The sequence below is a fragment of the Ptychodera flava genome, chromosome 6 (genome assembly GCF_041260155.1).
Source record: "Ptychodera flava strain L36383 chromosome 6, AS_Pfla_20210202, whole genome shotgun sequence".
Taxonomy (NCBI): Eukaryota; Metazoa; Hemichordata; class Enteropneusta; family Ptychoderidae; genus Ptychodera; species Ptychodera flava.
The window spans coordinates 24,695,340-24,712,144 of record NC_091933.1 but is presented as its reverse complement, the minus strand read 5'-3'; the positions used below and the strand labels follow the sequence as shown (position 1 = coordinate 24,712,144).

General features: G+C 37.3%; 1 protein-coding gene across 2 annotated transcripts; it reads left to right on the top strand.

Moving 5' to 3' along the window:
• The first annotated feature begins 5,255 nt into the window (after positions 1–5,255).
• Positions 5,256–16,394, top strand: LOC139135282 (phytanoyl-CoA dioxygenase, peroxisomal-like). 2 transcript variants are annotated; one of them, XM_070702603.1, is made up of 9 exons: positions 5,256–5,366; positions 6,524–6,681; positions 7,520–7,688; positions 8,022–8,103; positions 8,353–8,534; positions 9,178–9,327; positions 9,647–9,781; positions 10,113–10,169; positions 14,691–16,394. In XM_070702603.1, exons 1-8 carry the CDS (start codon positions 5,295–5,297, stop codon positions 10,167–10,169), a joined length of 1,005 nt encoding a protein of 334 aa, XP_070558704.1. In that variant the 5' UTR covers positions 5,256–5,294; the 3' UTR covers positions 14,691–16,394. The 2 variants fall into 2 exon arrangements, with proteins under 2 accessions (XP_070558704.1, XP_070558703.1); XM_070702602.1 differs by lacking the exon at positions 14,691–16,394 and having other exon boundaries at positions 10,113–11,158.
• The last annotated feature ends 411 nt before the right edge of the window (positions 16,395–16,805 follow it).

Below are 16,805 nucleotides of genomic sequence, written 5' to 3'. Positions count from 1 at the left end.
ATCCAGGGCTTTCTTTCTTACTGTACAGTAAAGGTGCAAATGAAATCGACTAAATGTCTACACGGAACGTAACTGTTTCAAATTCCTTCATTTTGATGGCAATGATATGGAAAACATTTGACATCGTAGTGAAGAGCAAAACCGGGACTATTCAAATTGTTAAACTTTCATTGTATCATTATCGACCTGTTTCCATTTTTTTCTTTTTCTTTTTTTTTTTTTTTTTTTTTTTTTTTTTGCTTTTGAGCTCCTTGATTTGAAGAAGGAGGCTACACATCTGCATATATTGTTGCCAAAAGTATCCTCAAAATAAAGACAATTTGAAGATTGCTCGATCTCCTCGAGAGAAGGCTCCACTTTTGGGATGGACTACAAACAGGTGGGTAATAAAAGTTAGACAAGTGTAAAGTTGATTTTAAGGGGTGCACAATTTCAAAATGTATGAAGAACAACAAGTAGATGACAGCCTGGAATATTTCCAATTTTGCTCTTTACTATAATGAAAAGTGGTAGATCTTTGGAGCAAATTGTGTATTTTATATCGATAAAATATAGAATGTGATAAAGGAAATAGTAATACCTGATTGTTGTCGATAGATTCCTGCTATCACTAATTACATGAATTATATCATTGAGTGTTTGACACAACTCATTACCATTTGTAGGTTTCCACAATTTTTTGTGCATTTTTTAGAAGAAAAGAAACAATGTCGAGACATTCATCTTGACCACAACTACATAATGGCAATTTCCATCTCTCGACTTTAAATATTCTATACTTCCCATCACCAAACCTTCATGAAATAGCTTCCCGTTTAAATCATTATCTCGGTTACATACACCTGTTTTTGAATTATAACAACTGAATAGAGACATGTGTTGTCTTTTTCCATGTTGATAAGATTCTCAATCTTCTTCGGCCAATTTTTCTGACCTTACTCCTTTTCAACATGTTTCTAGGACAACTTAGTATTCATTTCCCAGAAGGTTTGTTAGCGCCCTCAACGTAAGTCAGTGTTCATCATCTTAACGGCGGAGTTCATACGCAGTCTGTTCCTTCACTACTACGTGGAGGATTCCACATGGAGTCCTTACCTGGTCCCGAATTGACAATCATAAGCACATATGATCATCAAAAACTGGTTTTTGGGAGGTTTTTATCAAAAACTGTTGTTAAAAAGCAGTAAAATTTGGCTGGTGAAAAAATGTAGCTTTTAAAAACTCTTTTACATTTCAGAACTTCAAATTACATCGATTATTGTGACTTTGTTTGTCATAACTCAGGCTCGGGTGCATTCGAAAAAGCTGTTAGCAATTACAAGACGACATTTAGCAGTGAGAAATGCAGACAAGAGAAAGGACAAATTTGTGATGATTTTTCCACGAGATGAGAGGATATCTATATTTTGTCACATCTCCCATCATGCAGTGGCTTTGATGGTAAATAGCTTGCATACATGTTTCATTCCATTGGTAATAGTATTATGCAAAATAGATATTCACTAGCTAGCCAGTCATAACAGAGATAGATTTTCGTTTGCTATTTATGTGTCATATTTGAAAGATTTTCTCTGTTTTCCTTATGTTATTGAGGTTTAAAATTGAGACTGGCATTACGGATGGTAAGATATTTTATTTATTCTTGCCCTTTCCCACCTATGTAGAATATATATATATATATATATATATATATATATATATATATATATATATATATATATATATATATATATATATATATATACTAAGAATCTAGGAAACTTGTAGTTGTCACTCTACAGGCTGTTGCATGCGCTAAGCAATCATATATATATATATATATATATTGATTTAGTTTTCTTTGTAACTGTTCTAGTTTGATGTATTGTAGAATTTCAGTTGTTACATAAGTGTCCTTGGATGTACGCTATTGTCCACGGTTCATAATTTCACCTGTTTGAGCTGTATTTTTTAGAGTCGGATATTTTTAGTACGTCATTTCTGTGTGGTTTGCACTGCCACCTTTCCTACACTTTAATATGCAAATGTCTTTCAAGTATAAATAAGCCTTGACGTTGTTTTGAAACAATACCCACACTTTGACCATTCGACTCCTGGGTTTGAAGGAAAGCGAGGCAGTTTTCTGCTCGGCTTTTTTGTAAGTGGCGCCAATTTTTATTTTTAACTTTACACGTTTCCAGTCTCTGTATGATTCAATCTTTTTTAGCATGTGTATTTATATTTAAGTTTGTCGTTGTTATTTTATTTCAGATTGTTTTAACCTTGATAAAGTGGGATTACTCCCACGAAACGTCGGTGTAATAAATTTTATAAATGAAGAGCTTGGTGTCCTGAGTTGGTGCGTCTTGACCTGCTTTGTTCTATATATATATATATATATATATTATATATATATATATATTATATAATATATATATATATATGACACATATATATTATCATTTTTACAATATAAACGAGTTCCAATTATTTCAAATGTTGGGAAGAGTGTTAGATGATTTTTTCCTTTACCCACAGTGACCCCTAATGTTTACTCTTAAAACTAGTATATGATATTTGTCTATTCTTGCTGTCACTAATTTTATTACATTGATGATATCATTGCGTTTCCATCACAACTCAGTACCATTTGCAGGTTTTCCCACAATTTGTTTTGTACAGGTTTTTAAAAGAAATGAAACAAAAATCAAGGGATTCATCTTGACCACAATTATGACAATTCCCATCTCTTGACTATATACTCTCCATCACGAAACCTTCATGAAATATCTTCCTGTTTAAATCATTCTCTGTAACTTACACCTTTTCTTGAATTTTAACAACTGCATAGAGACATGGTGTCCCTTTCCATGCTGATTAGCTCATCAATCTTCTTCTTGCCAATTTGTCTGACCCAATTCTTTTCCGATATGTTTCTGGGACAACTTTAGTACTTTTTTTCCAGGAAGGTAAGTTAGCGCCCTCAACGTGAGCCAGTGTTCTTCATCCCAACGGCGGCCGCGGGCTTCATACCGTTAGGTGGAGGATCTTTTATTCACGTGATGTAAATATTTCGAGTCTCTACTGATCTCAAATTATATGCACATAATTATCATCAAAAACTGTTGGAAAGCATTTAAATTTGGCAGATTACAAAATGTCGCTTGTAAATACCCATTTAAATTTCTAGATATTTTAGCCTTATCACTTCGCTCAAGGATATTGCCTATTGTTGTAAGTTTGGGCGGAGGATTTGGGAGGCTTCCCGAGATGCAAAGCCTCCTCTCCAGGCTTAGTGATCTGCTTCATAAGTTGTTCTTTCCCCAAATCCTGAAAATTAGTGACACAAATAAACACATTAAAACCAACACCTTTATTACCATTATTAAGTTATTCTTGTCGTTTATTACTCAAAAGGATGAAAAAATGGCAAACGTTCAACTTACATCACTAAACCCCTAAACTCTTATTATTATTCTATACATATCCACATATTCTGCAATTGTTAGGACGATGTTCATTGTGCAATGATAGCATTTAGTATTGGATACCACACCCATACAATTTATTGAAATGCCTTCGATAATCAAACTATCTCATTTAAAGGTAGGGGAATCGATCCCAGGGATCATCGAGTTTGTTCTAGTCTGTAATAGGATTATGAAGGTGTCCTAGCCTTTTGTTTTCCATTGAAAATGTAGTCTAGTAAGTCACGGTAAAATTCCTGGCAAGACAATCTGACGCCTGAACCATGCCTTAAAGTCTTGGAATATTGTGTGTCTTGTCTATTTCCCCCAGATAAAGCTGACAGTGATTTTGCTGGGGCCCCACATCGTATTACTTTTCCCAGCTTAATATACAGGTAATAAGCTGTCTCTTTTTCTTTCAAACCCACACGAGACATGAGTGACTTGATATCAGTTTCCATCATGGCTAGGGAGACGCATGCCCAGCCCTGCGGGGTTACACAATTGGGTTTCACCGGCATCAATACCTATTTCCAGTAGATACGTTTTCAATCTCTGTTAGGCTGCCTGTGATGAAAAGAGTTTTTGTTCTGTTATCCTATGCGGGTTGATTGGCCGAACACAATAGCCAGTTTTAAGGTCAAGGTTTTGATGCAAGTTTAAAGTATCCTTCCAAGTACATGAGCACTTACCACATCTCTTAACAGCGAAAAGATTCGTACCAGACCCTTTGAGACTTTTCCCGAAAGTATGATTAAAGATAGCTGTGGGTCCATAGCTGTGGTGTTTTCAGACGGGATTCATGCCTTTTACGGGCTGGTTTTGACTTTTACGATTTTAACCGCGGGGTTACCGTCTGAAAACACCACAGCTATGGACCCACAGCTAGATTAAAGATAAATCCAGTTGTCGGGAAGACGTATTATTTCCTGCATCTTAACTTGGCCTAGGTCGTGTGCTCTGTCGCCTGAAAAGCCAAAAGCTTCAAAAACGCCAGGCCTCTGGCAAAAACGTAAAGGTGTAGGGCGGATGGCGGTGTATCAATGTTTTATATGTTCGACTCAGAAAATATGCCTCATTTTATCGAGAAAAAGGGGTTTAGCCTGTTTGGTAGTAATAACGCTTTAGCTTGTTCCTCAGACACCTTTTTACATGAAAGGAGACTCAAATGGGTTTGGCGCAGGCCTTATTGATAGGACTACCTGTAAGTGATAAAATGTTTCCAACTTTGACACCATGTTCTTGACCCAGGAACGTTTTGGACATGTAACAGCTGCGGTTCTGGGGATCCCATATATTTTGCAAGTAATGTCGCACACCTGGGTTTTGGCGTCTTTTGTTAGGAAAATTACATGTTTGATTTTCCCAAAACAAGACCATGAAAGTTTCCAAAGACACTATCACCTTTACATGTAAAGGCAATATCTGATCTGTGAAAGAATTTCAACATTTGAGGGATTTAATTGTTGTTCCTACTAGAAGGACTAGTATAGAATTATGATTGCCAATGATTACAGGTAAGTATTTTTGTAAGCAGAATAAGATAAATCACCTTTTTTACAACTGCACTTCTGTCTTTTATATGCATATTGATCAAATATGTTGTGATTGTAGATACATTATTACTACAAATCTATCAGGAAAAGTAATGTTCATTCACGAATCTGGTTAATTTCATGTTTCACAAAATGAAAAAACCGAGTCCAAAGACAGCATCGTTCCCTGGCTGTTGTGACACCGGCCCTTGTCGCCGGGACATGTAAAAACAAAAGCATATACAAAGTACTCGGGAGTGGCGCAATTAGTAGGTCGATCAACAACCTTTGACCCAAGTATAATAGGACAAGGATGGCGGACAGAAGGCTGCAGGTTCTTCGTGACCACCTGAAAAACCGAGCTACGGGCCAGCAATATGATATTGTATCCTTAACTACTAGAATCAGTGCTTCAGAGGTTGGTAGCTGCTCGAATCCAGGTGTTTCTATCGATATGATCAGTCTCAATTGCTATAAGCAAGGAACGAAGGTGCCAAACACTCACTGAAACTTCACTTGATCCACATAATAATATTGTACATTGTACTGTAACCGTGTTTGATCAAAGTTCGAGAGTTCTCTTTTTCGGTTAAGACGTAACTGATGGTCCGTGCACGTCCGTGTGTGATAAACTGTATAGGGTATACCACGGAGCTATAAACGGAGCTCCATGGATATACGTGACGTAACTGTCAGATGACACGAACACCCTTATGACTTCAAATGTAGGGCCCACCGTCTCATGGTATATATGGTATATGAAACCATTACAGTAAACAACCACAGGCTTTCGACTCATTGCAGGTTTGGCGGTATTCCTGCATTGAGTCGAAAGCCTGTGGTAACAACTACAAGTAAGTGAATAAGACAACACTCAACTTGGAACTTGGGTCTTTTTCTGCATGTTTCACTTTCAAAATGTAATTTTCTTGTTTACTGACAGACCCTTTGTTATTTGTACGTTCGATTAGGAGCGGTTTCGGACTGTAAGTCCTACCATGTTGCAAAACTTACTGGCACACTCATTCCCGTTGTATCTATGCACACGTGCAGCATAGTAGAGCAGAATACAAGAAGTCTATGTGCAAAGACTTGGACTGAAACACCCCAGTCAATCATATCATATGCAGACAACTATAAAAAATAATACTGCAATTTATAGTTTATCCACCAAACCAAACATTACTTTCAGCTTTTAAATTTAACACTCTGGTTGAACTAACTCACTTGATGCATCGTCCTTTATTCACTGCAGTTAGCCCAGTATAAGCCCTGTGTACGATGCTGTGTGTTCCCGGCGTTGTACGGCTTCCCATCATGAGGCTATATAATGCCGGGAACACACAGCATTCATTGTTCGCAGGGCTAGGCCAGTACATAAATTTCAAAACCTATATCTAATTTTGCTTTGAAATAACATGATGAGCCTACTGTCACTAAGTCTTGTCACATATAGTCAGTAGCTACGTTCGTTCACCATTATAGAGATCGTCATAATCATACATTGGCTTCACATCAACACACCTTAACCTTATGATACAGACAACTAGCAGTACCGCTGCAGCCGTAGCAGCAAACGTAGGTGAACCGTATGTGCTTGGAAATTCAGTTCTCTCCCCTGAACAGCGGAAATTCTATGAAGAGAATGGATTCTTGGTCATCAAGAAATTGGTTTCTGAAGACAAACTCCGCCAATTCAAGTAAGTCAATTGCCTACGCAGTGTCAAGGTTTTCGTGCCAAAAAAAATCATAGATGAATGGGTAACTTACAATTGTCAGATCTAATAATTTGCCAAAGTGGTTTTATTTATGACTTCGTATTCAAATGATTCAATCAAAGACTTTTTTATAGTATTTATAGCGAATTGCAGCCTGAATTTTTAAAATGAAATCCCTGAGTAGGTTCTGTTGTTAACAAACAAACTAAGTCATTCACAGTGTTTGCCAATGTATTGAAATTGCTTTGAGTGTTGCCTGCCAGCAGCAAGTCCTGGAAGACAAAAATAACAAATAAACTGTGGTGTTCAGGCCATCTATCTGTCGCCATAACAATAATCTTATATCAGATTTGAGAAGTTACATAGGCAGCTAATAAGATAGCCATGAAGGTACATGACAAGAGCAAATTGTTATATAGTTGTTAACAACTTTTATAGTGTTACACTCTAACAATTCTTGATGCAGTTTACTTCTATGTCATGGCATCCAAAACATGACCTGATCAGTGTTTTTTGTTAAAGGCCTGTATCAGGCACCAGATTGTCTTGCCAGGAAATTTGCTTTCTAGATTACAATGTCAATGGAAAACAAAAGGCTATGACATCTCCATAATCCTCTTATAGAGTAGAACAAACTTGATCTCTGGGATTGAGTACCCGGACTTTAAGGCCAGTACCACAGTAAATTTTACTAGGGTCCCCCCTGTTTTATGAATGTATATCCCATTAGAGCACAACATAAATGGTGCCGAGGTTCCCAGATCATTTCCATCTCTTCCAAAACCCTTGCAAAAACACTGCTCATGTCTTTGATTTGAAGGGAGCGTTTTCGAGAAATTTGTGACAAAACTGTTCAAGTGCCAGGGATTACCATCATGAGAGACGTTGCCATAGCAAAGTCAGAGTTTGTACCAGGAGAACAAGCCATCACCAAGATCCAAGATTGGGCGTCAGACCCTGTCATGTTTGAATACTGCTGTCTTCCAGAGGTATGGTTGCTTTTAGACATTCTGTGAGTGGGTTGGCACATTTGACTTACTGTGTAGTTTGCCCTACTCATCAGAAAGATGTAATGACAAACATCTGTGGTGAATCTCTGACAGGAAAAGTTTGAATTCTCTAAAAACCATTTCTGAGTGAGCTGGGGCAGGTCCCCCCTTGATTTTTTGTCAGAAAAGTCTGTACAGCATTTGTCATCTGCCAAAGTACCAGCCATAATTTAAGTAGCTGTAATTAGAGCATGCTCCCTCAGTTTTGTAAATATCAAAACTTTTGATTTAAGCAGCCTACTTTTTTCATGGGGATTAAATCTTTCTCCTCAGATCTTACAATACGTGGAGTGTTTTACTGGTCCTAATATCAGAGCCATGCACACAATGCTTATCAACAAACCACCAGATCCGGGTGAGTAATCTCTGCAAAACCTGAAGACAAAAGGTTTGAAGTTTTCTGTAGTTGCAGATTTGAAAGCAAGTATGCAGCATTTCTCTCAGCAGGTTCTCACTTCAACATTTCATTCCTGCAGTGTAGTGATGAAATGTTCAATTCTATTTATCGTACAAACTGTGTGGAAAGTTGACATGGTTCTTTTATTGCCATGATGTACATTTTTAATTTTAATGCTTCAAATTTCAACTCCGACTCGCGCTACAGGTACCATGTCCTCACGGCACCCGATGCATCAGGACCTGCACTACTTCCCATTCCGACCTGCGGACAGAATAGTGTGTTCATGGACAGCCATGGAGAGGGTTCACCGTGACAACGGCTGTCTGGTAGTTCTACCAGGCACACACAAAGGAACTCTCAAACAACACGATTACCCAGAGTGGGAGGTTGGTATTCAATAGAAACTCCAGATATTACCGTCTTTCTGTAGGAGTGTTGGGAATCATGCTTTTCTAGTTTAAATTTGAACATAATTGTAAAACAATTAGAATACATTTTCAGATAGCACAAAGCACATTGATTACATGCAACATGTAGTCATAAAATTATATTGTGGCGCTCAGAGAGTTATCATATTCTGGTATTTTCTGAAAATAGTTTAGAGCCATCATCCCCATTTGAGGCTTCCCTTTGGGCTGAGAGAGGGGTTCAGTTGTTTGCAACCACCCAGGGGGCTCAAACTGTTCTTTTGAGAACCATGATATCAGGATCTTTTATAGGGGGAGGCAGATGTTGAGGGAGGGAGGGCAGTCAGGGAGGCTAATGTTTTTGGCAGGAAGGGGCCTTCTCTTAGGGGCTGCAACTTGTTGTGGATCTACAGTGCAGCAATTGTGAAGATCCATTTAGGGTTCAGCTGAACTCTGACCTGTAAAGATTCATCTCCACAAGTCAACAAACTTTTGCCACTAGTATTAATGTCCAGTGGTCCAGATTTATAATTTCCACTGTATTGCACTTCAGATCAGGGAAATTAAACGTACATCATTACGGAGATTAAAGGAACCTTATTCAACTTTGTGCTGTTTACAGGGAGGAGTCAACAAAATGTATCATGGAGTAAGGGACTACTCTCCGGATCATCCCAGGGTCCATCTGGAAATGGAAGCTGGAGACACTGTCTTCTTTCATCCCATATTGATACATGGATCTGGGACAAACAGAACTACTGGATTCCGAAAGGTAGTGTGCTGCTACAAATTGGGATGAGTCCCATACCAACCCAATGACGGGTGCTTCATTTATCACCTGAAGAACACTCAGCCATATCCTCCCCATGGTAGTAATCAATGCCTGTCTAAGGGTGCCTTTCATGGAAAATAAATACAAACATACCCCCTAACACAATGTTTAATTGTACTAGACCATAGTATGGGCAGATTGGCCTTCACTCTTGCAAGTACGTATTGCTAATAATTATAGCACCAAAGTAGACGCACCCAGCCATTCCAAGTTCAATGCTGTCCAGACTTCAATGGTATGTTTTTGCTGTGTCTTTTAGGCTATTTCATGTCACTATGCCAGCAGTGACTGCTACTACATCGATGTCAGAGGTACTACCCAAGAGAACATTGCAAAAGAAGTTGATGATCTTGTGCACAAACGATATGGGCAAGGTGTTGAAGTCTCCTACCAGGTATTGTCATTTCTTTGTCATTGAACAACAGAATCAGTGTGTAGATGCTTCCATATTCTCTAAGACTTTTGGGTCGGGATTCTGGTTCAGCATATGATATGTTAAATTGTCATTTCTTTGTCATTGAACAACAGAATCAGTGTGTAGACGCTTCCATATTCTCCAAGACTTTTGGGTTTGGATTCTGGTTCAGCATATGATATGTTAAATTGAAGTGAGCAAGCCAATAGAAAACCTGTATTATTGCATTGTATGTTTAGTTAGGGCTGAACTGTATCTCAAGACAATTTTTCATCAATTTTTTGTTTTCTTACATCTCGCTCTGTTTCAGGATTTATGGAAGGTCAAGTCCCGACATGTCAAGGGTGATGAGGGAAGCATGGATTGAGTGAGTCTTGACATCAGGAGAAAAATTGACTGAATCAAAGCCTCAATTGACATAGGCATGAATGATGTGAAAATTCAAGCCAAAGATTGACTGTTTTCATCATTCATTCTTTATGCTCGATAATTTTATGCTTGATATCTTTATGCTTGATAGTTTCTGCCTACCAAGTTATACTGGCTTTGTCAGGATGCTTACGTTTGCCACTTTATCACAGAACACATATGACTCGACATTCTGCATTGCAAAACGTCTTGGTTGATTTAGGAAAGACATTTTGAAAGAGGTGATTTTGAATCTTGGGTAATGTGCTCATGGTTTACAAATTGTACTAGGTCAGCCTAGGTGAATGTTTGATTATGAACAAAAGCTTAAATTTCCATGGTTGTGATGCTAGTGTGTACAGTACCTTGACATGTGAGCTGGATTCTAACTGACTAGAAATTACCTTATCTTTATAATATTTCAATGGTGAAAAGGAATGGCGCAATCCCTAACAATTCCAATAAAATGTATTGCTACATCTAAAATTAGAAGAACATGAATGCTTGCATAAGTCAGCTACAGCTGTTAAATCACACATACTTCAAGGACAATTTCCTTGACTGTGGACTAAATTTGAAATCTGTAGAGCACGGTTGTGCACAGAGTCAGAAAAGAGAACGCTCACAATCCTAGACCTCTAGTTTCAAGTACTGTGTTAGTTAATTTGAGGCAGTTTGTTACTGTAATCCACGGATGTGCATGGCAACACTTAATTTTCATTCTTGATTGTAAAGAGAATGCATGCACTTTGAAGTGTCAATGAGCAAAGACTAAGCAAATGTTTGAACATTTTAATCTTTGAGTTTCATATTACGGACATTTACAATACTGAGCATGATTCAAGATGACTTTTGGAGTAATCCGTATATCTTCTGCCCATTGCCAAACTCTTCTGCCTTGGAAGCAGTCCTATATGGTATAATATGCATAAACATTGAGAAAGCTTATTCATGAAGATCATAATTAGCTTATGCTACCATAAAATAGCCGCCATGGTAGTCACGCTTTTAATGTCTCAACTTTATTGTTATATTTACAAAATTGTTTCTTTTGTGTGTTTGCGCTGTCAATGAGACAATAGAATTCTGATTCACTAAGGGTAGCTTGGTGGTTTATTATTTCCAAAACATTTTCAAATAATATATAAAATATATTTTATGAAAAGGATATGAAGTTGATTCTTCAATTTAAAAGGGTGATTTGATACTTTTGAAAAGTAAGTTTTTTATCGTTTTAAATGACAAAAAAAACCCTGTTGACCTGGATTTTAATATTTTCTAAAATTATTGGAATATTTTCGTCATTAAAAATAAAATGTTGCATGAAAATAAACTTCTGTGCAGAATGTGTTTGATGTTTCAGTTGACACAATAACTTACCAATCACAGCTAGATTTGCTTGTTTACATATTATATGCCACAAAAAGAATAAAGTTAACCCAGAATTTCCGTCCTCCTAAACATTTTCTGCTATACTCAAGTTTTCATTTTATCAATTGTATACATAATATCCGTCTCTCCAACACAAAATCTTCCAGTCTGATTCATAGTAATTACTAGTAACTTTCATTTTTGAAACTGCTGAGTGATTGTTATGTTAAAATCTGAACCTCAGGGCTTTGGGTTTGATCAATTTAGTGTAATCATTGAAATTGTCGGAAATCAGCATATGATGATTTTCATGCTGAAACCTATAGAAATAAGAGTTTCTTGAGAATGCATCATTTGCATGCATGCTTCCAGTTTATAAGACTAAAGATCCCTTGTCAGAGCAAATTTTAATTATTTGAATAACCCTTTGAATAACCCTTTGAGCACCAAAATCAATTATTGTCACTTTTACAATTTATACACCTGTCAGTTTTTTTCGAACTTTTGCAAAAATTTCGATAAAAAACTGTAGCCAACGAAATGTGAAGTCCAATTGGTCCAAAATTATCAAAATAAATTGCAAAAATCACTAAAATTGTTAAAATGTCGCACTAAAATTTCTGGAGGGAAAAATAAGACTCAAAGAGTTAAGCAAATTTTACCGTTGTACTGTCAGTGTGAATGATTTCAGTTTACAGTAAATTTGAGATGCTCATCTCATTCAGCAAATACCATGAGAGACTTTAGTAATACAACAGATTTCCATAAATGTGTGTGCACAGCACTGCTAGATCTGCACTACTGTATATGTTACAAAATTCATTCGTACAATGCAAACTCAAGAAGCTTGAGGAATTTCCCTCACAGCAAAGACAGCAGAGTTGTACATGTCTGCATACAAACCTTTGGAATGAGCCATTCAGGGGTGAAAGCTCATTATACATGAACCAACTTTTTGCCAAGAAGCAAAGGTCTTGGCTGCTAGAATGAGGATGGTGACCTGATTAATCTTCAGTATCTGTGTGAGAAAACATATTTATATTACTAGTCTATTAATATTTGAAGTGAAAATTACTGCTCACTTTAATAACAATCCAACATACTCAGTGGGAAATGAACCATTGAAACCCCTCCTATTGGTTACCGACCTCACCTTTTACCAAAATAGTACAGCCCATGTTTTGGCGAGCTTAGGCTGCGTTAACAAAACACAATTTGGGGGGGGGGGGGGGGGCTGGAGGGATCTCGATTGAAATCTTATTTTATTTCAGATCCCCCCCCCAAGTACCCTAAAAAATTTTCAAATGCCCCCTCTATATGGTCAAAATTTTTCAAGTCCCCCCCCCCAACTATCACAGGCCCGCATATTTGTAAGGGATGTGAGCGCAGAAAAAATAAACATGTATTGGGCCGTTCTGCTCACAGGTGTTCAACACTACCTGTATTAGCACTTTGTATTCCCAAGGCAAGTTCTTTAAATGCATCAGTGAATTTTTTAGATTTATTGGTCTAAAAGCCAACTTGAGTTAATCCAACTCTGGCCAGGTCAATTGCTCCTGTTGAAGAGTACACAAAATGCAATCATGAGAGAGTAGGAAAATTGTGAATTCTGGCTAATTGCCGTATTCCACAGTGACCTACCAAAAATTGTTTCAAAACTACAAGACCTATATGAATTAGATGCTACTCAAAATTGACAATACCGGAAGGTTAAAATATTCCATCAAATAAATGTTTTAATCTCTGAAATTTTGGGTGTGATAATTGCAAATTTGGTTAAAAAATAATTCCATTTGGTCACATATTTTTTGTTTTAGTCTTTACTATTCAAAGTTTTACTTCTGTATCATTTTAATGTAGTGCACTCCTATCTGTAATCTTAGCCACCCTTTGGTATGCATTTACTGGTGGTTGGTATGAAATGCTTCACAAGTCCACTATCTTCAATCATGCCATTGTCAAATGATGAGATAAAGGTGTGTTTAACAGGAACAAAGTTTTGCAAAGTTTATTTTGAGAAAGGAATGCAGGGACACAATCATGTACAATAATGTATGACAAATTGTATCAATCAATTTGAACAAACTGTACAATGAATTGAACAACTTTAAGTTTTATGTTTTATCATTCTTTTTGATAATGTCCTGGAACAAATTACAAGTGACCAAAATGTGTACATAGATACATCCATATATGCCTCAATTTGTGTACTTGTTGTTTTGCCTTGCAAAGTTAAGTCATCGCCCAAAGTCCAGCTCAAAATTATGATTTCAGAGATATTTAAGAGCACAATTATCACAATATTTATAGACAAGCATTGTACTGAACATCAGCTGACAGGTTCATGACACTTAACGCTCCATAGTCAAAAGTCCTTCTAGATCATCATGTCAATAAACTTTGTCGTCAGTTGAACCTCACACAAAAATAGTTGGCTGAGAGCTTTCTAAGCGTTTTTCTCCTGGTAGTTCATATTTCATTTGGTTATTGTCTTTGGCATCCCAATGCCTCGAAGATGTGCAATATTTTAGCATGGGGGAGCGGGTTGCTTAGGGTAAATTGAAACCAACATACAAATGAAAGAGAATGAAATAAAAGGAGGCATGCAAGATAATAAACCATTAACCTAACTAACAGATAATAAACACAGACGCAGACACTGGGAACACATCTGGCAAATATGTACAATTTTTAGAGCAGACTTCTGTAATCACTCAGCTGAGGAATGATGCTTTCTGTAATTTTAGTCTCAATTAGAGAGAGGTCCAATCTTACAATATTGCTGTACTGTAAATAGTTGTTGTATGTTTTTTGCAGTCAGTCTGTATATGGGCTTGTGTTCGTCTTTGTTTCATTGTTTGTTTATGGGGCGTTTGTTTGTTTTTTATTGTTCCTACTTATTTATTAGTCAGCCTGAGGTCCCTGTGATCAAAGAGGCAGTTCCCACTTTACCCTTACATAGCATATGTGGGAGAGCTACTAAGACATCAAGCAGGATCAAGTATGAAATTCTCTCGCTGTTTATGGTAAATAAATATCTCTTTCATCATAATTTGTCATTTGAAATTGTTTGAAAGGTGAGTGAATGTTTATTCGCTGTTTTTTACAGGAATATTGGCTGATGAAGACTCGCCTCGTACATGGTAAAGCTGGAACCATGGGAAACAGTTCGCTGGCATTGGACACTGTGATATGATAACAAAGCGCAACACAATTCCATGAAATTTTCCGCAGTGGGGGAACACATTTTCCAAAGTTGGAGAATAGCAGAAATTTACTTTATGTTACCCAGTATTGTATTTGTCTACATTTGGTGCTAACGAATGGTTTTCGGCTAGGTCAGTTAATCATTAATACTGTTGCAAAAATGTAGATGTATCACTGTTTAGACTCCAAAAGTTTGTGGCACCAATTTCAAAGCATGCAAAATTCTACCAAGGAATGTTTTCCATTTATCATCTGCATCATGAAAAGGACTTAAAACTCAAAGTGACATTCTTAAAGTGGCACTCCCATTTGGTAACATTTTTAAAACACATTTTTTTAGTGCCAACGGTCGATATTTAACGTGGCGACTGCGCGCGGATCGCGAGATATCGATAAAGATATGTCTTCAAAAAAATAAAAGTTTGAATTCCGATGGCCCACCTAAATTCAGCTTCCGAACATCGAATGTTCGGCACTTGGGCCATTGTCAACTAAGCTATGGAGTACGAGTCTACACTTACACTGCTGTACGCCACAGTACCACTTGCCTCGGTGATCGGTCATGCCCCGTGGGAGAAAGCTGAGTCTTACTGACTTGGTGATAAAACGAAAAACAATTTTTGCTGACACCACCAGAATTCGCATAGGTGACTAGCCCAGTTACGTACGGTTGATACATAGCGGCCACCGCGTGGTATGCATAGACGCATACTACGCGCGTGGCGAACCACTGTCAAGTACTGCGTGGCAGACGACAAAATGTAGTCATCGGAGGCGGCTAATGTTTAACACGTAAAAACTTATGTTTATGTGGTATTGCTTAAAAATATAATACAACTGATTTAGAATAATGACAACGACAAAGCTAAGAAGAAGTTTTCAAAAACTGACCTGTGGTAAAGGCATAATGCTGTATATAAGTCTTCGCAGTGAGAGGTAAAATTGCGTCGTTCGAACTTATTATGGACTCCCTAGAATATCGTCAATCAGCACAACAACAAACCTTTGGTGGATTTCGCGTCATAATCAGAAACGATCGTAAAACTTCGGGATGTGAAAAATACGCTCGGGAAATGACATGTTTTTATCGATATCTCGCGATCCGCGCAGTTGCCACGTCAAATATCGACCGTTGGCATTAAAAAAATGTGTTTTAAAAATGTTACCAAATGGGAGTGCCTCTTTAATAGTAAAACTGCCTTATGTTTAGGAAATGCACAAAGTTTTTTGTAAAAATAGAAATTATTTTCAGTCCATTTATCAATTGAAGTTGCAATCCATAACATGAGAAACATAGGGCCTAGCGGACTTATACTACTTTGAATAGCTCTTCAAAGTATTGTCATTATTTTTATGAAATACTAGCTTTGTAATTTGTAAATATATCATCTCTGTAAAGATAATCGAGGATAATATCTGTTTCTTCATGGATAGCAGAATTGAATTGGTTGGCTGTTCCTGGATTTATTCAGGTGTACAGAACTGAATGTTACAGAATATTGAAACCTTTTTTTAACAAACAATGTCGTCTACTTTGTGTAAATACCATCTGGAAACCCCGTTGTTGTGATACTTATGATCATTAATAAATTATGATTATGTCTGGAAACCCCCATTGTTGTGATAATTATGACGAAATTATGATTATGAATAATAAAGTCATATTTTTAGTCCCACGGACACCGTCCGGGGGGACTTATAGGTTTGGTCATGTCCGTGCGTGTGTGCGTGCGTGCGTGCGTCCGTCCGTCCGTCCGTCGTTCACGCAGATATCTCAGAGATGCCCAAGCGATTTCATTCAAACTTGGTACAAGGATTACTTCATATGTCATACAGATGCACGTCGATTTGTTTTGTGATACGATCCAATATGGCCGCCATGCGGCCATTTTGTTACGATTTTTTCATGTACAGAGCCATAACTCACGCATATCTCAACCGATTATATTCAAACTTGGTACAAGGACATTGACCTATGTCATACATATGCACATCAATTTGTTTTGTGATACGATCC